General features: G+C 46.5%; 1 protein-coding gene across 25 annotated transcripts in view; it reads right to left on the bottom strand.

Annotated features, from left to right (window-relative positions):
• KIAA1217 (KIAA1217 ortholog) overlaps positions 1–24955 on the bottom strand; it is a 348846-nt gene that overhangs the window by 31374 nt on the left and 292517 nt on the right. For 19 of the 25 annotated variants that reach the window (XM_055543822.1, XM_055543798.1, XM_055543811.1 and 16 more), the window contains 4 exons: positions 24166–24270; positions 23631–23680; positions 15517–15683; positions 3309–3484 (listed from right to left, as the gene is read on the bottom strand). In XM_055543822.1, the coding sequence (XP_055399797.1) occupies positions 3309–3484; positions 15517–15683; positions 23631–23680; positions 24166–24270 (498 nt within the window). The remainder of the gene's footprint in view (positions 1–3308; positions 3485–15516; positions 15684–23630; positions 23681–24165; positions 24271–24955) is intronic. The other 6 variants (XM_055543803.1, XM_055543806.1, XM_055543808.1 and 3 more) reach the window with 1 other exon arrangement.

The following is a 24955-nucleotide window of genomic DNA, read 5'->3' as shown; positions in this document are numbered from 1 at the left end:
GCTAATATTCTATTGTAGATATACCATATCTTCTCCATCCATTCCTCTGTTGATGACTGTCATAAAGAATAGAGTCAAAAAGAGAAAAATATATAACACATATATATGGAATCTAGAAAAATGGTACAGATGATCTTATCTGCAAAACAGAAATGGATACACAAACATAGAAAAAAAAATGTATGGACACCAAAGGCGGCAGGGTGGTGGGATGAATTGGGAGATTGAGATCGGCGTGATACATGTACACTACGGATACTGTGTATAAATAGGTAAGTAATGAGAGCTACTGTATAGCACAGAGAACTCTGCTCAGTACTCTGTGGTGACCTGAATGGGAAGGAAATCTAAAATCCCAAAGAGGGAATATATGTATACATATAGCTGATTCACTTTGCTTACAGTAGAAACTGACAACATTATAAAGCAACTATACACCAATAAAAATTAATTAAAAAGAAAAAACTTCCAACAAACAAAAGTCCAGGACCAGATGGCTTTGTTGGCAAATTCTATCAAACATTAGAGGAGAGATAGCAACTATCCTTTTCTCAAACTATTCCAGAAAATTGCAAAGGAACACTCCCAAACTCATTCTCTGAGGCCACCATCACCGTGATACCAGAACCAGACAAAGATGCCCCAAGAAAAAGAAAATTACAGGCCAGTATAATTGATGAACACAGATGCAAAAAAAAAAAAAAAATACTAGCAAACCAAATCCAACAGTACATTAAAAGGATCATACACCATGATCAAGTGGGATTTATCCTGAGGATGCAAGGATTCTTCAGTATCTGCAAATCAATCAGTGTGATACACCACATTAACAAACTGAAGAATAAAACCATATAATCATTTCAATAGGTGCATAGAAAGCTTTTGACAAAATCCAACACCCATTTATGATAGATGCCAGTAGCAACCTCCCCTAACTTGAGACAAACAAGAATGTTCCAAAGACATTGTTAAAATGTCCCTAGAGGTCAGGAAGGGAACAAACTTGCCCCTGAGAACCACTGCTTTATACTGACTGTCCCGTCAGGAAGGACTGACTGTCCTCTCCAGGCTGCAAAGAGAAGGAATGATCACAGGTCTGATTTCTGGAGGGGGTGCGTGTGCACACATGTACTCATCTCTTAGGGTACGTCTCCCACTTCAACAAACACACCAGTAATAACATCCTGTCTCCTGAGCACATCGATAACCCCACCCTAAACAGATGTGTGCATTACTTCATTTTGCCTGTTGCTCTGACAGTAGAAACCCCTGCTAGTAAAGAAACAGGAAAAGAGCTTTGATTTGAAGAACACTAGGTGGCAGCAAGTGGACAGCAATTCCAGCGCCAGAACCTTGAGTGTGGGGCAGGCGGCGAGTCGCCAGACTTCAGTTACAAGGACTAGGAGTCCTTGTATAAGGACTATACATATGATTAACACTATAAATAAATAACACTATATAAGCACTATAAATAAATTAATACTATAAATAACACTATAAATATAATTAACATTGCTATATGTTACTTATGAAATTTGTTACGAGAGTAGATCCTAAGAGTTGTCATCAGAAGGAAAAAAAGTTTTTTGTATTTCTTTAATTTTGTATCTATAGGAGATGATATTCACTAAACTTACTGTGGCAATAATTTCATGATGTGTGGAAGTCAAATAATTATGCTGTCCACCTTAAACTATATGGGGCTGCATGTCAATTACATCTCAATTAAAACTGGAAGAAAAATTTAACTGGCAATTCTATAAAAACATTAAGGCTATATATTTTTTAAAAAGAACATTTCAAGAAGAACCTTGAGACCTAGTTGTAGACAGCTGGCTGTCACAGGCCCATTTCAGACAAATAACAGCTTTACTACCTCACGGCGGGTGATTGTCTATAAGTGCAGGGACTAAATACAAATTTGGAGTCTGTTTTTGAGATGCTGATGAACAGTAGTCAGATTTCTTATCTGACTCTCTAGACCACCACTGAGAAGGGTATTCTAATTTTAATCAGGCACACTGGGTAGGCATGTGCTTGACATAAGCTACAGCTCAAATATCAAAGAGGTCAGCGAGGATAACACTCCCCATCCTGTAGGCTTCTGGTGATTACAGTCATGGAAAGAATTTGAAAGTTGCTCCCTTACAATCCCATTTTGGGACGTTTATGCTTTCCAAAAAACAAGAGAATTACCCATCTACAATGGAATACTACTCAGCCACAAAAAAGAATAGCATTTTGCTATTTGCAGCATTTACATGTGGGTGTGGAGGGCATTATGCTAAGTACAAGTCAGAAAAATACTGTATGCTTATCATTTATATGTGAAATCTAAAAAATTCACAAACTAGTGAATATAACAAAAAAAAACAGTGGACTCACAGATACAGAAAACAAACTGGTGCTTATCAGTGGGGGCAGCGCAGGGGAATCTAGTGGGAGAACAGGAGGTTCAAACCACTGAGTGTAAGACAGGCTACAGGATGCACTCTACAACATGGGAGATATGCCAGTATTTTGTAATGAAATTAAAAGATTTTAAAGTATTTTAAATATTTAATACTTTAAATATTTGAGTTTCACAAAGCCATTTTAATTTTTGTGAAACTCAAAAAAAACAAACAGGAGAACTACCAACACTAGAAGAACCCACACAAATGACTGTTCATTATACTAAAAGGTGAAACTGTGCTATGAGAAATCTTCACTGCATAACAAAACATACATTAACATAACAGATGGGCCTGCCCCGGTGACTGGGGCGTAATAAAACTCTGCTTATTTCAGTAGTGCGACTTGATAGATGTTTTCAATAAGAACCTCACAGAAGATGGGTCGCATTCAAGGCAGCATCTTTCATTGTGCATCAAACATACTTTACACTGAAATTCTTCTTTTGTGATTTTAACTACAGTTGAATAATAGGAGGATAATTTTAGCGCTTTGTTATTTTGGCTATTAGTTTTAATTTATTGAGATTAAATTCAGACTTCCCATTTATCATTGGGTTGTTCCACTGGCTCCTTTTAATTTGATGGGTTGCCAAACCCTACAGAACAGTGTGATGCTTCCAAAGAGACTAATAAGCTCAGTCACCTGAGGACTGTTCAATTTCCTGAGCTCGGATGGAGGGCACTAACCGAGTGTCCACGGATATCCAGAACCAGCCAGAACTAGATGCTCAGTAAAGAAAGAGTCTGAGAACACCGTCTAGCAAGGACCGCCTCCTTGGCCAAGACAGGCTTGCCTTTTAGGCTGAACAGCTATGCCCGCACCCAGGGACTGAGTGCAAGGGCCAGACTCACCACAACTTGCGGACGATCTTCTCCTCTTCGTGCAGGTACTTCTGCCTGTCCTGCTCCACCAGGACCCGCTGGCGCTGCACAGGGTCCTCCAGCCTCTTCATCGTCTCGATCACCTTGCTGCTGATTTCCTGCTCAGCCTTCCTCATCATTGCCTTCAGCAGCTCCTGGTTCTGCAGCTGTTGGACAAAAGAAATCACCCTCCATCAACTCTTGCTGGGTTGCCACGGGGGTGCCAGGGCGTCTGGCAAGCCCCAGGTGTGGGTCTGGATAAACAGCCCCATAGCTGAGTCTTTGTTTATTTCACTGTAAAAGGGAAGGGAGCACAGACTGTATATAATATTTGCTGCTTCAACCAGCATCCAAGTTTGAGTAGCCAGCTGACAAGCACACTTTCACAAAAAAGTAGTCCTTGTCTCCAAAAAAGTAGTCCTTCCTAAATGCTGGATAGACATACAGACAACAGGCGTGAAATCGTGCATGTTTTCATAGAGAGAGCCAAGAGTACCAGCTCTGGAGCCAAGCAGACTTAGAGTCAAACCCTAAACCTACTCCCAGATGCACTGAGAGACTCTGGGCACACTCCTTATCTCTAAAGACGGGGGCGTTCATCTCCCTTGCCTCTTCTAGTCTGAAAATTAAACGAGATACTGTTTGGTATAGGAAGGTACTCAACAAATGTTGGTTTGAGTGTGGACTATTTCAGCCCATCAATTAAATGAATATCTGTGTCCCTCTGATTAATGGGTCCATGGACCAAATACCATGTAATTACAGACCATCACAACATAGTACTTGAGAGGGTAGGGAAGGGCAGGACTGGGATTTGGGAGTAGCAGATGTAAACTATTATGTATAGGAAGATAAACAACAAGGTCCTACTGTGTAGCACAGGGCACTATGTTCAATATCCTGTAATAAAGCACAATGGAAAAGAACACATAAAAAAGAATGTCTATATGTATATAACTGAGTTGCTTTGCTGTACAACAGAGATTGGCACAACACTGTAAATCAACTATAGTTCAATAAAAAAAATTCCAAACACAGTACTTGCTGTCAGTGGTGGCAATGATATTTGCAGACGAGCCCTAAGGCTTTTGGCAATTAACTGATCTCCCTGGATTATACGTAGGCTGCTTGCCTACATAAGACCACAATTTCCACATAATTTTCCCAGGTGGTTTCCAGAGTACTCTTGTTTCTCACCCCAAAGTATAGGATGTGTGAGTACCAATCCAGGCTTTACAAAAATCGAGCCAAACATTTGAATCCTGTTTCCAAGAAGGTGTTACGTGGCTCCCTGGGGCAGGACAATTTTCTGACAGCACGTACATCAAGTGAGCTCATTCAATCAGCCTGAAAACCAGTAACTCTATCATACCTATTCTATTATATCTGAAGTTCCCCTGAAAGTTCAATTAGCTGTTACTGTTTCCTTCATTTTGTGGCTTTGTAGACTGTACCACCTCACAGGAGGGACTGCTCCATCGGCTGTCCATCATCTGTGCAAACAGAGAGGAAATGCCATCTGACTGTGTGACCACCTGCTTGAAACCCCATCATGGCTTCCATTTTCTCTGAATAAAAATAAACCATTTCTGGGACTTCCCTGATGGCCCAGTGGTTTAGACTTCACCTTCCAATGCAGGGGATGCAGGTTCCATCCCTGGTCGGGGAACTAAGATCCCATATGCCTCATAGCCAAAACACCAAAACATAAAATAGAAGCAATATTGTAACAATTCAATAAAGACTTTAAAAATGGTCCACATTAAAAAAAAAAAAATTCAACATGGACCAGCCCTACAGAACCACCATCATGTTTGAACACCACCATCATCAACTGTCCATCCAGAGAAAGACAGCCTGAGTTCATTTCCCAGTCTTCCTAATTGGTTCCCACGCGACTGTGGGCAAGTTATTAATCTCTCCGTGTCTCTCCAAAACAGACAGAAAGGGACAGTAGTAGTTCGTATCTCACGGAGGAGGCGTAATGGAGCTTCGTGAGGCGATAAAGTGCTCACAGTCGTGCCTGGCACAAACGGGGCTCTCGGTGCAGATGAGGTGCAGTTATCCTCCCTGCAGTTTTCAGGGAGGATAACTGTGGGGGCGAGACCTGTGGTTTTGTCTGGGAGTGAACCAAAAAAAAGTGCCACCCTTGGGTTACCTCCTCTGAACGAATCATGACCGTGCTTTCACGCTCTCCTTGCTCATGCTTTTTATCGAGGTCTTAAAGACAGCCAGTCGGTTGCTGAAAGGCAACACGTCTGGAGGCAGCGCACACACAGCAGCTTCCGGCCACGCGCTCTGCAGCGATGGCTCTGTCCGCAAGGCATGCGGAGGTCTGGCCCTTGCCCACATCACCAGCCTCCTATCACTGCAGGCAGCGGGTGCGCGCTCTGCTCCAGCCGCAGGGCCATCCTCTCTGTTCTTCTGACAGCCTGACCCCCTTTCCTTTCTGCCACAGGGACTTTGCATGATACTCCCTCTACCTGGTTAATTTCTGCCTTCCACAGAGTCTCCAGGACACCATGCCTGGTACATAGCAGGCACTCAAATATGGAGTTGGCCACAAAGTTCATTCAGGTTTTTCCACCAAATGTTATAGAAGAACACAAACGAGATTTTTGGCCAACCCAGTATTTGTTGAATGTGTGAACTGAGTTGGTAATAACAGACAATGGAAAATCCACAATTATTTGCCAAATGGTAGAAATGCGAGGTGACCCATGGCTCGGCTATGTCTTGAGCTCAGTGCTAATGCTCAGACTTGCTCTGACTACAGTTGCCAAACAGACATAGTAAACCAGCTGTTATCAAAATGGCATGCTCAAATTCAAGGCCATGTGTCAAATCCTATAGACCGCTTTCCTTTGGGGGTTGAGGGTTAGTGGTAATGGGTACATAAGGGACAAATAAGAAGATGATTAAATGTGTCTAAAAGTGACTGATGCCTAGGTCCATTCCTGAGAGATTTGGATTTAACTGGTCTGAGATGTAGCTTGGGCACTGGGAATTTTTAAAAACCCCTCAAGGACTTCCCCAGTGGTCCAGTAGCTAAGACACTGTGCTCCCAATGCAGGGGTCCCGGGTTCAATCCCTGGTCAGGGAACTAGATCCCACATGCCACAACTAAGAGTTTGCATGCCCCAACTAAGAGATCCCACATTCTGCAGCTAAGACCTGGTGCAGCCAAATAAATAAGAAATGGAAGATATAAATGTATTAAAATAAAAACCACCTCAGATGATTCTAATGTGCCACCGCAGTCTGAGCACTGTGGTCTACGAACACTTTGATGGACAGATGACATCACTGTGCTGTGAGCTGAGGGGCACGGCCCTCCCTAACCCTTCTGCCCAAACCTCGCAGACAAGCTCCAATAAAATTATGGTCCAATCATCCGTGGATATTGACAGTGGCTATGAAGCCACAAATTACTGCTAGAATATTTCAAATCCTTAAAATTGAAATTCCAAAGATGGGAGAAGTGAAGCCCTGAGAAGTGAAGTGACTTGTTCAGAGTCAAATTCAACCCAGTAATTCTCCACTCACGGTCTACTAGGCAGCATTAAGCAGCAGTCTCTGCTGTGCTCCCGTACCCAAGCAGCTTCTGGCGCAGCAGAGGAACCCAACACATATTCAGTGCTTGAATGACAACACAGTTGGCCCTTGAACAACACAGGGGTGGGAGTGCCTACCCTCTGTGCAAACATCCAGGTATAGGGACCTCGCTGGTGGCCCAGTGGCTAGGACGCCATGCTCCCAATGCAGGGGGTCTCGGTTTGATCCCTGGTCAGGGAACTAGATCCCTCATGCTGCGGCTAAGAGTTTGCATGCCAGAACTAAAGATCCAATGTGCCACAACTAAGACCCAGCGCAGCCAGATAAATACACATTTTAAACAACAATCCGAGTATAACTTTCTAGCCTGCCCTCCATACTCACAGTTCCACATCTTCAGATTTAATCAACCTCAGATGCCAAGATTTCCTGGGTGGCTCAGTGGTAAAGAATCCACCTGCCAATGCAGGACATGCAGGTTCAATCCCTGGGTTGGAGAGATCCCCTGGAATAGGAAATGGTAACCCACTCCAGTATTCTTGCCCAAAAAATCCCACAGAGGAGCCTAGTGGGCTACAGTCCATGGGGTCATGAAGAGTTGGACACGACCAAGCAACTGAGCGCACCCTCTGAAAACCCAGACACATATCAGAGGAACACAACTGCATACAATATTCAAATGACTCAACTGGTAACAGTCAGATTACGCTCAAATTATTCCACTCAAAGTGGAGGCAGGGAGAGATGGGCCTAGAGTTCCAGGCTGTATGATCCTCCCGCCCAGAAAGAGTGCCTTAACCCAGAGAAAGGGAGAAGAAACACTGACTTCCCCATGGCACACAGCTGGTGAGCGGGCAACAGCAAGTAAAATCACAAAGGAATAACGACACGCAGAGGTTCTTTTCTACTTTCCCTGGGCCCCCGGCCCTCCCTGTCTGGAGTTCTTAGCACTGTGGCTAGGACTTGCTCCTCGCGTGTGCAGAGAGCAGCGCTAGTGCTGACTACCGCTATATATAAAACAGACAACCAGCGAGAGCCGAGCGCGCGGCACAGAACCCTCCTCGATGCTCTGTGGGACCTAAACGGGAAGGAAATCCAAAACAGAGGGGAGCTGTGTCTACGTATGGCTGCTTCCCTCTGCTGTACAGCAGGAACTAACACAACACTGCAAAGCAATTATACTCCAATAAAAATTAATAAAAAACAAACAAACAAACAGTGCTGAAGGCAGGATGTGTGTCAACATCTCTCTCTGAATGCTTCAGATAAATTAGCCACCAGCACTTCAAATCATTACATTCAGTTTTTCCGCAGGGATTCTAAATTTCAATTTAAAAGAACCCTATTAAGATATAGTTTAGGACTTCCCTGGTGGTCCAGTGGCTAAGACTCCACCCTCCCAAGGCAGGGGACCTGGGTTCAGTCCCCGGCCAGGGAACTAGATCCCACAGGCTGCAACTGAACATCCTACATGCTGTAGCTAAGACCTGGTGCAGGCAAATACATTTGTTAAAAAAGATATGGTTTACAAGCTATAAAATATACCCCTTTTAATAGTGCACAGGCCAATGAGTTTTGATAAATGTATACACTGACGAAAGCACCACTAAAAACAGAGACAACATTTGTTCTCACCCTAAAAAAACCCTTCTCAGCACTCTGCACTCAATTTCCTGACCCCCAGCTCAAGGAAACCACCCACCTGCGTTTTGTCCCTTAGATTAGTTCTTCCTGTTCTAGAATGTCACACTCATGGAACTGTACCCTGTGAAACTGTGTGCGTCTGGCTTCTTTCCTTCAGTATATTGTTTTTGAGATCCAGCCATGCTGTTCGGAATTTTAGGGCCTCATTCTTCTTCATGCTTAGTGGTTTTCTATTGTATGGATTTAGTATGTTGTATGTACTAACATTTTAATGTTTTTACATATTGACTTGATTCTGATCTTACTTACATCCACTTATTTCTGGAAGCATCTTTTTTTGATTTGATATTACACAATCCTGATTGTGAAGTGGTTTGTGAGCAGTGCCAATTACACTTTTAACTTTCCATCCATATGCTTTTTCCTTTCTTTTTGCAGCCTTATTGCGCTTGCTAGGACACTCAGTACAGAGTTAGAAGTAAGAGGAGGCTTCTCTGGCCGTGGTCCCGATGTCATGGGGATATGGCTGTGCTTCACCACTAACTGTAGTGTTTTCTGTAGGGTTTTCAGACATCCTTTATCAGGTTAAGGAAGTTTGCTTCTACTCCAAGAGTGCTGAGTGTTTTTATCATCGGTATTGAATTTTGTTTTATGTTTTTTTCTGCATTTACTGAAATGATATGATTGTCTTCTTTATTCTGCTAAAAGGTCAAATACATTGAATCATTTTTTTTCCCCCATATTAAAACCATCTTGAACTCCTGGGATAAAATCCAGGATAATGTATTATCCTTTTTATATATTGCTGGATTCAATTGCTAATAGTTTGTTAAGGATTTGTTACATACATTTCCCAATGCCGGGGGGCCGGGTTTGATCCCTGGTCAGAGAACTAAATACCACATGCTGCAAGTAAAGTGTGGTGCCCACAGATAAATAAAAGCGTACGAACTAAACACTGAAGGAAAAAAGAAAAAAAGACCGAAGCATGGACTTTCTCGATCACTACCGAATGCCCCGGGTGATTAATAAAACCTCTCTGTGCTTGCTGGTCGAGGCATGAGCATCTCCCAGAACTGTGTGCGCTCTGGGAATTTCCCGGCCTACAGCCCCCTACTTTGGGCCTGGATCGTGGTCTTTCACAACACTCGTGCTTGGCCTGTTAGTCGACGACGGATCCACAGACTGACGTAATTCTTTCTCCGCAGAGTTTCCTCTCGTTTGGCACTCGGCTCCCCATATCCTAGCTGCATCTGCTCCTTGCCCTGAGCTGGTCATGTGGTCAGTGCTCTCTTGGGTTTCTCTCTCTCTGTGTTGTGATCTAAGAAGCGTCAACAGACAGAAAGCTGAGGAAGATAGAGGTTTTGTCTCCTTTCCTTTCATTCTCTCAAGGGTCACACTCCTGTGCTGTCTGTTGGCTGATGCTGAATAGAGTTATTTCATGCATTTATTTTTCGGTATTCCAGTTGTCAACAGTAGAAGGGCAAGAACAGCTGTAGTTATCCCTACATCTCTAGAAATTTCAGTTGGTTGTAAATGCCGTGGCTTGATGACTTTATAAAACTACTCAAAAATAAAAGTAAACTGGACCACGGGACTTCCCTGGTGGTCCAGTGGCTAAGACTCCTCACTCCCTGAGCAGGGATCGAACCTGGGTCCCCTGCATTGGGAGTCCCCTGCACTAGATCCCACATGCCTCAACTAAGACCCAGTGTAGCCAAACAAATACATAAATATTTTAAACTTTTTAACTGGATGAAATAAATTATTTCTGTCAGCTTCCCTGAGAAGGTAGGAAACTGCCTAAACCAAATTCCACTCACCTCAAAATGGACATGTGCCTCACATACTCACCCTGAGTTCTTGGGTAAAATCTTAGACTATCCGGCTTGCCAACAGTGTGGTTTAACTGAACTGATTTTGCTGTCTGGCAGTGACAGTAAACGGGGGCTGTACAACGCATCGGGAAGTTTCATGACAGCCAGACCCCAGAATGACTCCTGACCAGGAGTTTCTCCCCAGTCAGCTCCCCGGGCTGCAGGTGTAGGATGCCTGCTCACCAAGCACACGGTATCTGGGAGATGTGCCCGTTCTTAGCCAGTGTAGGCATATCGAGGGCTTGATACATTGCACGGTGGCCTGACTGTCATCTCCTGTGCTAGTTCCATTTGTTATTTCTGCCTGGTGGGGAGAAATAGGTCTGCTCGGTATGGGCCAACATCCTGCATGCTTTTCTCAGGGACATACATTCCCATGACCGTTGTTTTGAATGTCAGAAGATAAATGAGACCCTGGCACACTGCTATGAGGCACTATCTTATAAAAAGACACCTTGCGATAACGGTGCTGAATTATATCATTTCAAGTGCAAGGGCTCTGCGTCCTGCTGTGTTTCTTCTTTATGTTGATGTGGTACCTCCTCCCTTTCTTGGGAGCAACACGGTCAATTCTCAGTAGTCTTAAAAATGGAACACTGAGTTCAGAATAATCCAATTTTTAATTTATCAAGAAGCAGGAGGAGGAGATGAGAGACCAAGAAGAAAACTGTGGCAACTGGAGAAAGATGTATCCATCTCAACGTTAGGCCAAGTTCAAGTTCACAGAACTTGAGCCCTCTCTTCCTGAAACATCTCTTTCCCCTTAGCCCATAAAGAGGGGCAGAACAGCAGTCACTCCTATGGGTACTGGATGACCTGGGTGAAACCTAAGGATTGTGGCATTTGGGGACAATGATGTAGCTCATCCCTTTTTCCCTAAATCATACCAGAAAGGGTAATAGACCAAAATGATCACCTTTTGAAGGGCACATTTGTCAGGAGCTAGGCCTTCCCTCGTCTCTTTCTGCTGTTTTCAGCTAGATGCAGGTGCAGCTCCTACCTGGGATGGGACCACCACAATACAGAAGGTCCATGTAGCTCTCATCAGTTATGAGTAAGTAGAGAACATGCCTGATTAGTCTCTGGAAAAGAGGTCCACTGTTTAGAGTTAGGGCTTTCAAATCACCAAGTGTGGCGTTCATGCGTACAGGGTATTTCTGCTTCACTCCTTGTGATAGCTGACTGAGATGTCAATTTCCATGGGGCATCTCAATGGACTGCTGCTGCTGCTGCTAAGTCGCTTCAGTCGTGTCCGACTCTGTGCGACCCCACAGATGGCAGCCCACCAGGCTCTCCCGTCCCTGGGATTCTCCAGGCAAGAACACTGGAGTGGGTTACCATGTCCTTCTCCAATGCATGAAAGTGAAGTCACCCAGTCATGTCCAACTCTTCGAGACCCCGTGGAGTGCAGCCTATCAGGCTCCTCCATCCATGGGATTTTCCAGGCAAGAGCACTGGAGTGGGTTGCCATTGCCTTCTTCTCAATGGACTAAGAATTCATAATGTCTGAGAGCAGTACTTCTCACCCTGGAACATTCTAGAGTCACCAATGTCTGGTCTTTGATCCACAACCAATGAAGTCAGACTCTGGCAGTGGCACTCAAGTATTCGCATTTTTCTGCAAGGCTTCAGGTGATTCTCATGGGTAGTCAGAATTAAGAACTGTTCTCTTACACTGAAAATTCACATTAGCCTGGAGAGCAGGAAAATGGGAGCAAAGTTCCCATGGTTTTCTTCATCATCTCAGGCTCTTTCACCTCCCTCGACATTCTTTTTGCCGTATTTAAATCTACACACCCCACAGTGTCTGCATCGAATTTCTACTTCTGAGAATAATCCATCAATTTTGCAAATGAAATGCTCACACAGGCTATGCCTGACAGTCTAGGATTTTCTCATTGATTTAATTATCTAATTACTGGAGCCGGCTGCCAAGTACAAAAAAGATTTCATTCGTTTTCACTATTTTATAACACAGTTCAAAGAACATTTGAATTTCTAATTCAATTTTTGTTCTTTTGAGACTGTTCCGGAGTTTCGGAGCTCTCTAATGATAGCTCCATCATTGGGCTTATAATCACTGTGGGCTCGCACTTCCCTTTTGGTGTATAATACATGTGCTGAGAGGGAATTGGTGCTGAGATGGCTGCGTTATTCTAAACTGGTTTGGTCTCAAACAGACTCCCCTGAAAGCTGATGGAGGCACAGAGGATGCAAAGACTGAGGCAGAAACAAGAGCATCCAGGTTAGGAATCAAAATGCTTCTCTTTCCCTGAGCGCCTGCACTTTAGAACCGCACCAGCATCTCAGCTCAGGAGCACACCTGGTAACTTTCCTGCTGGTTCAGTGGTTAAGAATCTGCCTTGCAATGCAGTGAATGCTGGTTCGATCCCTGGTCAGGGAACTATGATCCCACATGCTGCGGGGCAACTAAGCCCGCTCGCTGCAAGTACCGAGCCTGCGTCACAACTAGAGAGTCCGTGCTCTGCGACAAAGGATCCCACGTGATGCAACCAAGACCCAGTGTGGCCAAATAAACATCTTTTTTTTTTTTTTTTTTTAAAGAAAAGAGCACACCTGCTCCATGTTCTTTACCCCGAGAGCGAGGAGAGCTGAGCAGCTCGGGGGCAATTAAGGAACCTAATTAAGATCGCGACCCGGAACTGACTGTAGCACTTCTTTGTTTGAGAAGCTATAATTCTGCAGCTGAGCCTCCTCAGTTCAAGGGTTACAAGGAGTGGCAAGTTGTGGGAAGTCCCTCCCCAGCTCCCTTCACCGCCCCTCCAACCAGAGGACCAAAACCTGCCATCTACCAGCAGGGTGATGCCGCCACCCCATAACCTCACGGCCCCCGCATATCAGATTTGCCACACTTCACGGCAGTTCCACCTCTGACCCCACACCAACAAATGCTCACTTTCGAAAGCAGTAGGAACTACCTTGCAAACGACATATTTAGGACTTTTTTTCCTTGTGAAGGTCCAAATGTTTAGCCACTAAGTTGTGTCTGACTCTTGAGACTAGGAGATCACAATTTCCAATTTGACCAGCAGATGGCAGTAAAAGGCAGATGCAGTGCAAGACGGAGGCTGACCCTCCTTAACCACCAGCAAAGAACCCAGGAGCTCACAGACACTTGCTGGCCTGCACACGTGCCCTCTGGCCTGCAGATTATGAAATAATCGATTTTTAAATTACCTTCCAACACTTTTAGAATGAACTTATATATTTTATATAAAACATCTATGTGTCCTGCGACTTCCCTTTGGTCCAGTGGCTAAGACTTCAAGCTCCTAATGTAGGGGGTCTGGGTCTGATCCCTGATTGGAGAACTAGATCCCACGTGCCAAACTAAGACACGCATGCTACATGCACAGTCACTTAAGTCGTGTCTGACTCCTTGTGACCCCATGGACTATAGCCGACCAGGCTCCTCTGTCCATGGGATTCTCCAGGCAAGAATCCTGGAGTGGCTTGTCATTTCCTTCTCCAAGGAATCTTCCTGATGGAAGGATAGAACCCACATCTCTTAGGTCTCCTGCATTGGCAGGTGGATTCTTTACCTGGGAAGCCCAAGACTTGGTGTGGCCAAATAAAGACTAACAAAACAAAAACCTCTATTTCCAGATTCTCTTGAGATACTGAAACATCTAGAAACCCTGGACTCTCATTTTACCAGGTTAAGAGCTGCCTGGAGTGGAGTGGCGACTGTCCTTTAGAGGTGCCAACTCACCACTCTCCCTCGTCCACTCGCTTGCTTAGTTACTGCCTGCTCACTGTGGGCACTGAACTGTGCCACCCTGTACACTTCATTTCACTGCAAAGTGTCTTAAAAACAGCAAAGCAAGGAAAAGTGAATGCAAAGGATGGGGAACTTCCCCTGCGACGTGACTCAGGGAGGAATGAAGTAAACTTGTGTGGGAGGTCTGAGGGGTTTGGGACGCCGCTGGACTAGCCTGTGGAGACCCGAGCGTGAGTAGTGTGATCTGTGACAGGGCTCAGGGCAGGCTCTCAAGCTACCTTCCCTTCTGTTAGTTCTCCCAAAGGTAGAGGACAAGGGGAAATCACGCTCTTAGCTTTACTCAGGTAGGGGGAAGTGGAGGGCTCACGCATGGCAAGCTGAAGTGTGAGAGCAGCTGGGGTTTGGCATGCCCTTTCCTTACTGGATTTGCTGCACAGGAGCTTGCATGCCCCTGAGGATGCCATACCTGTGGCTACTCCCTGCTCCTGGACGCGTCTGCCTTTTACAAACGTTTGGTGGACCACGAGCTTCCTCGAAGTTGAGGAGGATGCCTGGGCATCGTCTAAGCCAGCATTACATGCTCAGTCACCAGCCTACCCCGAGGGGCAGGGAGGCGTGAGGCTGATCCCCGGAGCAGACACATGATCTCATAAAGATACACCTTCCCAGTTCCTTATTACCCTGGACCAGCCATGCCAAGTCAGATTTATGGGATTTATTCACCATGCCTGGTGACAGGAAGGGTCATTTTCCCTGCCCTTTGATTCCCGTGTAGTTCCTATACTCCTAAGAATGGGAAAGGGAAGGGAAGTATCACGGAAGACACACTGTCCAAATAATAATGCAGATGTTTTTCTCAAACCATCCACGATGGCTCCTTTTCCTTATGAATTCACCCTCTTGCTTGAACTCCTAGTTCTAAATACAAAGGTTTTTTTTTCCTTGCAAAACCCCTGAGCTGCCTGCAGCACCTCGCACGTGCTTATGGGGGAAGCACAAAAGCCAAACCCTAGGAAGCAGGAAGTCGTAACTGGCTGTGGGAACACTCCACCACGGGGCTCCTCTGCTTCCAGCTCTCCTCAAAAAAAAGGAAGAAAAAAACAACAGATGCTTAATGGTTTTTTCATGTGTAAGAAGCACGTGCAGCTTAAACAAGTGGCTACAGACTGTCATTGCGGCGGAAGGCTCTAGACCAAGATGATGTGTGTGAGGGAGGAGCCAGGGTGGCACGCGCCTGCACGCTGGCCCTCAGTCATCCCTACCAAAGGATGCTGCAGAGAAGGCCACCAGCAAGATGCTGTGGGGCCGGGGGTGCGGGAGGCGGCGGGCGGGGGAGGAGCCCGTGTCAGAGGACACCGCCCACGGGGAACGCCGGCAGTACCTGGAGCTGTCGCATCTGCCGCAGCTGGAGCCTGAGCTCGGCCACGCTCCGCCTCATGTCGAGCAGGCTCGCGTGGACCGCGGAGGCGCTGGCGGGCGCCGGCTGGCCGGGCGGCCCCGAGGAATCCACAGCGCCTAGAGTCTTCCCACCGGAAACCTGAGGCGTTCCTAGGAAAAAAGAGCAGCGAAGTCCCTGAGATGCCAGGAAGGGGCAGTCAAAGCTGCAAGTCCCATCCCAACACAGAAAATGCCCATTCCCTCATTTTGAAAAAAAAAAACAAAAAACAAAAAAACAAAACACCTTAAACGATATTGGCTCTCTAAAGGGCAAAAAGGGGGGAATTGGGTTTAAATAAATTAGGGAACGTGCATCCAATGTATAGTACGCAGTCTGGAGAAGTCATGTTCTAGAAGTTTGGTGCTGTAAGAAGGGAGATTGCAGGGCGGTAGGTAGAGTATGATGCCATATTAAAGAAGCTAGCTGTCTGTCTGTGTACCTTATTTATTTATTGGCCGCACCATGCGGCACGTGGGATCTTAGTTCCCTGAACAGGTATTGAAACAATGCCGCCCCCACCCCGCCCCCCAGCAATGGATGCACAGGGTCCTAACCACTGGACCATCAGGGAAGTTCCTACAATTTTATAATAGAAAAAATATTAATGATTTAGACCTCTGGGTCCTAACACAGGGTACTCATGTGACTGTTCCTTGTGGGCAGATATATCCCAAGAAGACCCACTTAGTTCTGGGCAGAGATTTGGCCAGTCACCAAGGGAAAGCTAATAAGGACTGGGTACTCTCCTGAGTGCCTTGGAATTTCCTGACTAAAGGTAGCAGACCCTCTGCACACATCTCCTTCAGTGAGGAAATCAGGCATGATGCTAATATTCTTTGGGAGAAGAACCAAAAAAAAGGCAGCAGAGAGAAACCCTTCCTCAACAGTTTTGCCACTGCCATAATTTTTTGCTCCCTGAGTTCAACTTAAATCATCCTCTTGTAGTTCCTAAGTCCGTCTGGGAAGGGCCTGATGTGAGCAAGTTTGCCTTAAAAATGCCCCCAAGGGACTTCCTTGGTGGTCCAGGGGTTAAGACTCTGAGCTTGCAATGCAGGGTGCAAGAGTTCAATCCCTGGTCAGGGAATTAGGATCCCACATGCTGAGTGGCACGGCCAATAAAAACCAAAGTGACCCCCAAAGGATCCCCAGTAACACTCACAGGATCAGTAAGGTGTGGGAATCAAAAGGAGATGCTATGCTACTTCCTTTTTATGACAATGCAGTTCTGTGGAACAGGCTTCACGTACAGAGTATACAAGGAATCCACAACACACACACACACACACACACACACACACACACACACACACACACACTCCTGAAGAGGCTGTTCAGTCCTCCTTCCTGGAAGGGACAAAGAAGGTTTTCCACAGCACAGGCTGGCCATGCATGGCAGAGCTCTCTTGCTGCCCTGTGTGCCTGGAGTGCTTATAGCACAGGGCCCCTCCTTCCATCTCTTCTCCTTCCCCAGGACACATTGCCCCACAAGCCTCCACGAGCGGCAGCCATGGGCCATGGGCGGTGTGCCAGTGGGCATGGAGGTGTCTCCAAAGTGTCCTCCTACTTGCTTGGCCTCAGCAATGCCGGCGCAGAGCTGATGGAGCACCACATTCCTCATCCCTGCGTGCCTGTCCCAACAGAACCGGTCTCCCAGCTTTCACGGCCCCCTTGGGGAGTCTGGAGAACAGATGGGAAGCTTTTTAAGAATTTACAAAGGAGCCCCAGCAGACAGACGGTGAGCTTTCTGTTACCCTTATGACCCCAACCGGTCCCTTGTGTTATCACCAACAGAAGTTGGGCTGACTTTTGACCACTTCCCCTCCAGATGGAAAATCCCCCTTGAAAGAGCAAGATAGGGAACTTCCCTGGGGGTGTAGTGGTTAAGACTCTGCTCCCAATATATGGGGCCCGGGTTCAACCACTGGTCAGGGAACTAGATCCCCACGTGCCACGCAACTAAGAGTTCGCATGTCACAGTGAAGATCGAAGATCCTGCGTGCCGCAACTGAGACCTGGTGCAGCCAAATTAACAAACGGTTTTACAAAAGACCAAGATTTGCTATCTCTGCAGTTGCTCCAGAGAGTGCTCTCTAACTGTGAAGGTCCTCAGTGAAAGGACGTCCAGTAACATTTCCAACAATAATAGCTTGACCAGGTTAACACAGCGCCTCTGAGACCAAGTATTCTGAAGGGAAGACAATGAATTGGAAGTCTTGAAATCAGTCAAGTCACTTGATCATCGCTCCGTATCCTCAAGCGTAGGTACATGCGTACATGCACACATGCCACACAACGTCATTTGTACAAATAACGAAGACATCCTCAAGGTGTTTCTCCAACAGAAACGACACTGCGCTACAGCCAGTTACTCCTGTTCTGCAATGAGGACTGTCCTGAGTTCCTCAACCAAATGAAGACATGTATTCCTTCCACAATCGTGCCTCTCTTCTTCTGTTCTGAGGGCCCAGTGCACCTCACTGCCATCCTCCACAGAGGAGACGCCCAAGTTTACCTGCCATCTGTGAGAGCTGAACCCTGACACCTGGCTTTAAAAATACCTTTCAGAACCAAATTCCTCATGCTCATTTATAAAACTTCCTCATCTATGACCTCTCAATCCACTAAACCTGGCTACTATGACTCCATCATTCACTGCACTGGCCCTTTATAAAATGGCCCATGGGACTTCCCTGGCGGTTCAGTGGTTAAGAACCCATCTGCCGGGGTTCAATCCCTGGTCTGGAGAGACCCCTCATGCTGCGGGGTGACAAAGGCTACGCACCACAATTAGCTGGGCTCGCGTGCCCTACAAGAGCCTGTGCTCCACAGCAAGAGAAGCCACCGCAACGAGCAGCTCCTGTTCACTGCAACCAGAGAAAGCCTGTGCGCAGCAACGAAAACCCAGCACAACCAAATATAAACTAATAACAAAATAAAAATACGGTGGCCAGTGGTCTCAGCTGTCAATCCAATAGACTGGGTTGCCACGACAGCACCCTGATGTGATGTTGGGCTTTGTCAGTCACTTCTTTTCTTTCTCAGGAACTTGGAAACTTTCCTTGCCCCTCCCTCGTCTTCTTCCCTGCCCTGTCTCGGTCAGCCTCTTTCCTAATTTCTTCCTCGGCCAGCCTTCCACATCCTGGCCTGCTTCTTCTCTCCCTGGACGTGGTTTCAAAGAGGTCACTTCCATGACGACCACCCGCCAAGGTCGCCCACACCTCTGCCTCCAGCACACAATTCAGCCACATCCCCAGACCTTAACGTCGCTTCGGGACCTTTCCACAAGCAGGTCAGATTCATTATTTCTACCTGTTTCTTGAACTACTTTTAGCCAGTGGTCCTATTATCCACTCCAGTATTTAAACCCGAAACCCAGAAATCACTCTCAGCATCCAGGTCCTAGTTGTCTCTCTCCCTATCAGTTTCCTCATCTGTAAAATGGGTGTAAGTGTGATTGTGCAGGATGATGGAATTAACACACATGGACTGCTCTGCCCAACTTCTGGCACAAAGGGACCCCACTGCGGTTGTTGGGCTGTAATGATTATTTCTCTGGGCAGAGTGAGTGGGAAGAGCCCCTGCTGGACGTCCCTCCCCACCTGGAGTGGCAGCGGTGACGGGCTGAGAGCTACAAGCAACTGCCCTGAAATCTCCGGCTAGAGCTGGGTCTGGTGGGTAGGGACCCCAAGTGGTGAAGGAGTCCCCCCCCTTCAGATTAGAGTCTCAGGACCTGGGATCCACTCTCTGAACCCACATGCGGGATGGTCACATTCTAGTCTGCGGAGGATGGTCAGCGTGCAGGTCATTCTTGGCCCCTCCCTTCTGTATACCCAGCCTTTTCCAGGCAACGGCCTCTTCTTCCTCTTACCAAGTCTGCTCTTACGTAATTTACTTCAGCCACGGTGTATCTTAATGTAGACTGTTGTAACAGGAAGAACATGGGTTTAGGGGTTGGCCAGACTGGCTGAGAATCTTTTTTGAATTTATTTATTTGGCTGCGCTGGCTCTTAGGTTGTGGCATGTGGGATCTAGTTCCTCGACCAGGGATTGAACCCGGGCCCCCGGCATTGGGAGCGTGGAGTCTTAGCCGCTGGACCACCAGGGAAGTTCCCTCGAGGTGTATCTTAATGTGGACTGTTGTAACAGGAGGAACATGGGTTTAGGATTGGCCAGACTGGCTGAGAATCTTACTAGCTCCAAGGCTAACATCTTTTTTACAGGATTATGTGTTTAAACAATATAATACACTATAAAACACAGGTTATGACTTTGAAATGGGAGGTTCCTTCTGTTCTTTTATACCCACGGTAAACCAGATATTCCTGAAGAAACAGGAAGTCGGGGTTTCCCTTTCTCAGGTACCCCTGACCTAATGGGCTCCTTGACTCACTACATAATGCCGTGTACTTGTCTACAGAGCAGGGATAACACTTCCCGTCTTGTCGCTGACCTCCTAGGATTCCAGAAGGACTACTGTATTTTGCACACCATACAAGGCTGCTATGGCAACAGAAGCCCTGTGGACCACGGGTAGCCCCGACACATCACAACGAGAAAGGCCAAACTCTGCAGAGACGCAGGGGAGCAAAGCCACGTGCGTGTTGCCGATGGCATCGCAAACTGGCTCGGCCTTTCAGAAGAGAAAGCTGGCAGCGTGTCGCCAGCACTCCTCAGCTGTTTGTCCCTTTGGACTTATTGATTCCACTTTGGGAAATGCATTCTGAGGAGACTACACCTGCTCCTTCCCTCACGCTTCAAAAAAGATGCTGGCAAAAATTTTCAAAACAAAGACAGGAAACCACCTTTCTTTAAAGGGACTGGGGCACCTTAACACAAAAGGATGAGACATCAGGACGGGCTGGTGGAGCACGCTGATGCGCGTCACACGTGTGTGAATGTGTGTTCAGTTCCCTCATCTGGAACGTGGGAATCACGCGTGTGCCTACCCACAAGGCGGCGTCAGGGGTTAACACGTTCAGGCATAGAAACGCACTCAGAATAAATACTGCCTGGTCCATAGGAAACACTAAGTGCTTCCTATTATTATTATTTCATCCCAGTGGCGTGGTGGTAAAAGAATCCGCCTGCCAATGCAAAAGACCCAGGTTTGATCCCAGGGTTGGGAAGATCCTCTGGTGGAGGAACTGGCAACCCACTCATTCCTTCCTGTAAAATTCCACGGACAGAGGAGCCTGGCAGGCCACAGTCCTTGGAGTCGTGAGTCAGACACTACTGAGCGGCTCACACACACATACACACCCCAACTGAGTGACTAACACACACACACACCCCAAAAGGGAAATGCAATAAAGAAGTATACAAAACAGCATGTACACATGGATTACAGTGGTACTGGATATTAATCATTTCTAGAATAGAAGCCAGAGGAACAGAATGTTTTGATGCCTGTTTAACAGTAGCACCCTGACTTTATTAGCTATAACAGACATACAATACTGTGTAAGTTTAAGGTATGTGATGTATCAATTTGATACATGTAATGTATGGCCATAGGATTATTACCTATCAAAAACATTCATCCTGTCACATAATTACTATGTCTTTCTTGGGGTGAGAACATTTAAGATCTGTTCTCTTGGCAACTTTCAAGTGTCCAGTTCAATACTTTTATCTACAATCACCACACTGCATGTTAGAACTTAGTCATCCTCTAGCTGGAAGCTGGTCCTGTTTGACCAACATCTTCTATGTCCCCCACCCGCAGGCAACCACCCATCTGCTTTCCGTTTCTGCAAGGTCAGTTGGTGCCTTTTCCCCCCATAGGTTCATAACCAGAAAATAAGTGAATAAATATCTCCCAAGCAAACTGGCAGGTGCTCTGAAGACAAGCTCAGTCAGCAGTGGCCACAAAACAATTCTCTGGCTGCAGTCAAGGTCATTGGTTGATTTCTAAGGAAACCAACCAATCCCATGAGGACTGGGAATGCTGGCAGGTGCTCTGAAGACAAGCTCAGCAGTGGCCACAAAACAATTCTCTGGCTGCAGTCAAGGTCATTGGTTGATTTCTAAGGAAACCAACCAATCCCATGAGGACTGGGAATGCTGGGAAGAGCAGCCTTGCTGGCCTCAGAGCTGAGGAGCCTGAACTCGGCTAGGGCGGAATCAGGACCAGCAGACGTCTCAACATAAGGCCCAGTTCTGTCCATTCTGCCATGTGGCGTTAACGCCACCTGCAGCTTTCCCCCAGTTAGGGGTTTCATCCAGCGTGCCATGTGCTCCTTGAGTAATTCAACAGCCAAATGTGTCCCTGGTAATGATGCCTATTTCTAACCCAAGAGAAAGGAAGACATCATATTCTTGAGAGAGGCCCACCTTGAGTCTGCAGGATAAGATGGCTATCAAGTATACATGGACAGGGACTTCCCTGGCGGCCCAGTGGCTAAGACTCTGTGCTGCCAATGCAGGGGACCCAGGTTCAATCCCTGCTCAGGGCACTAGATCCCACATGCTGCAACTAAGCGTTCCTACATACTGCAACTAGAAAGATCCCATGCACCACAGCTGAGACCTGGTGCAGCCAAACTAATGAGTAAAAAAAAAAAGATCAAATGAGGCCAGACCACCAGAAATGCACATTTTCTATTATAAAAATACATATATATACCCGGACACTAGTGAAGTCAACAGGGAATATAATTTGGGCCTTTTTGGGGGGAGTGAAAGTGTTAGGTGCTCAGTCGTGTCCAACTCTTTGTGATCCCATAGACTGTCCATGGGATTCTTCAGGCAAGAATGCTGGAGAGGGTAACCATCCCCTTCTCCAGGGGATCTTCCCGACCCAGGGACTGAACCTGGGTCTCCTGCACTGCAGGCAGATTCTTTAACATCTGAGATACCACAGTCAGGCCTTTGCGGGGAGTGCTGGCATTTAAAAGCAGGCCTTGTTCCAAGTACACCTTCTCCTGCCTCGACCCCTGCGGGCTCCCTATCAGCTCATTCTGCTTTCTCATTAGTCACATCCTGCTGCTGCGCTGAGGCCCTTCCCCACTGCAGAACCTTCTACTGCCTTCCCTGTGCATTTAGAATAATATCTAAATTTCTCACTCAGCACCTGTACATGCTTTGCTCTCTACCTGGGTGTCTCTCCCCTTCCCTCCTCATCCTTTTGGCTTCAGTTTGTGTTACTTGCCCCAGAGAAATGGCCTTGGTTAAGGCTAGCCCTGATGGTTAAACATTCATCTTGCTTTTTAAAATTTACTTTGTTGAGTATCCAGTGGACAAGCCTACATAATTATATCAAGCCAATTATGAAGCCAATGATTTTCTCTTCTTGATAAAAAAAAAAAACAAGTTATTTTTTTAAGGGTCTGAATTTTATGTATCAGCTTTCCATTATTTTTTTGTTGGGAAACTCATGATGCCAAGTACAACCCAGCTGCCCTGTCCTGAGGGACATAAACCAAGGATGAAAGCGACAGCGGACGGTATGTCATCCCATAGGGTCTGGACCACTGCGTTTTTGTTGTTTCTCGTCTCTACATCCTCACTCTTTCTTAATGTTTAGACCCTGGTTTGATTCTTGGGCTTCCCTGGTGGCTCAGCTGGTAAAGGATCCGCCTGCAATGCAGGAGACCTGGGTTCGATCCCTGGGTTGGGAAGATCTGCTAGAGAAGGGATAGGCTACCCACTCCAGTATTCTGGCCTGGAGAACTCCATGGACTGTATAGGCCATGGGGTGGCAAAGAGTTGGACACGACTGAGCGACTTTCACTTTCACTTTTCATACATACAATGACCTGTCCCAGACCCATTTTCTGCATTGGATTAGTGGGCAGGTAGCCCGGTCCTAGGGTGCCCACTGTCCTTACCCAGTACCGGGCACATAAGTATTTGTTGAGTATAGAACCTCATCAATGAATAAATGAATGAGGAAGTGAATAACTGAAGATGGAAGGGAGAGGACGAAATGGCTTAGTCCCAAACCCCACCTCGAATTAATCACACAGGTGACACAGGGAGAGGTTAATATGTCTAGAAGCAAACCAGCCCCATCAAAGGCAGCTCCCAGACCTCCTGTGGGTCTGAAGAACACTTACCTGCACCATCTGTTTGGTTCTTACTGGCTGTGGTTTTCATCATTTTCTCACTGAAGGAAAGAAAAAGAGAGTCAGCTCTGCAGTTTCTAAAATGCTTCTCTTCCCCGCTACCATTCACTATTCCAAGCAATCAGCGGCAGCTAGTGGTGGTACCAAGCAATGAAGGTATTCCCGCATCAGCACCAATGTTGGCCGGAATGGAAAAGGCTTCCCAGGTGTGCAGCGGAGGTGCACTCATGACTTTCAGATGATGGAGGATGTGGAGGTGTGCGGAGGGCGGTGGCAGGCACTGCGCAGTGTCCACAAAGCCACATGCACTGGGAAGCCCATTTACCCTTCTTGGGCCAAAGTGGTACCTTCGGCCAAGAATTACCGGAAACAGACAGACAAACAAACAAACCATGATTCATAGAGATGTGGGTATTTTCAGCCTTGAAATGATTACAAGAAAACGATTGGAATGAATGCATGATCTTAATCATTAAAGAGAAACAGATTGAATTAATTTTGAATGGGTTTGCTTTCTTCTTTTTACCTAGAGACATCTTTGCTATTACTTGTAAGGGGCCCTTTAAAAAGCGCAGACTGAACAAGGCCAGTTAAACTGGCAATCTGTTTCTCCATGGCTTGCATTCTCTCTCTGTAAAACAAGAGAATTGTTTGTTAAAGCTGTGTTGACTTTCAGACTGGTTTGTCGAGGGCAGTGATCATCTGAGGGTAATAAAAGGTTCCACCTCCACTGAGCAGGCCTCCAAAGTTCAGCCCCCCCTGGCTTGGAGAAGCCAACGAGCCTGCAAATCCCCACCGAGTTTGAGATTTAATGGTCAGAGATGAGTATTAACCCAAAGATCTTACTAAAAAGACCCTGGAGAGACTGACAGAGGCCGCATGGAAAACAGAAAAGCTTCTCCCTCGGAAATCATTCTCTTTGCGCATCTTTGTGTTTTTGAGCCTTCCTGCCCTGCTTTCGTTATTTGTCCTCTGTACAAGAGGGGTCCCAGGCCAGTCAGGGGAGGGAGTGGGCCAGGAACACACACTTTCAAGCTGTGCTCCTACCAAGGCTGCCAATTTTGGTGTGAATGATGGAGACGCTCGTTGTGGTGCCCAGAGTAGGACCTGCTGCACAGCCCAAGAGGACACAAGTAACCGTCTCTTGAGAGCTCGGGAAAGTGCGATTGAAATCAATGTCTTCACACTAGAGGGCAGAGAGTCCTCAAATCGATGCCATAGGAATCTGAAGGCTTTTACGGATCCAGCAGGAAAACAACTACCTACACCAACTTGGTTATCTCAAGACACGAATGAAAACTCTTCTCAGTTTTTAA

This window comes from Bubalus kerabau, chromosome 13 (genome assembly GCF_029407905.1).
Source record: "Bubalus kerabau isolate K-KA32 ecotype Philippines breed swamp buffalo chromosome 13, PCC_UOA_SB_1v2, whole genome shotgun sequence".
NCBI classification, from domain to species: domain Eukaryota; kingdom Metazoa; phylum Chordata; class Mammalia; order Artiodactyla; family Bovidae; genus Bubalus; species Bubalus kerabau.
This window is presented reverse-complemented; position numbering and strand designations above follow the sequence as displayed.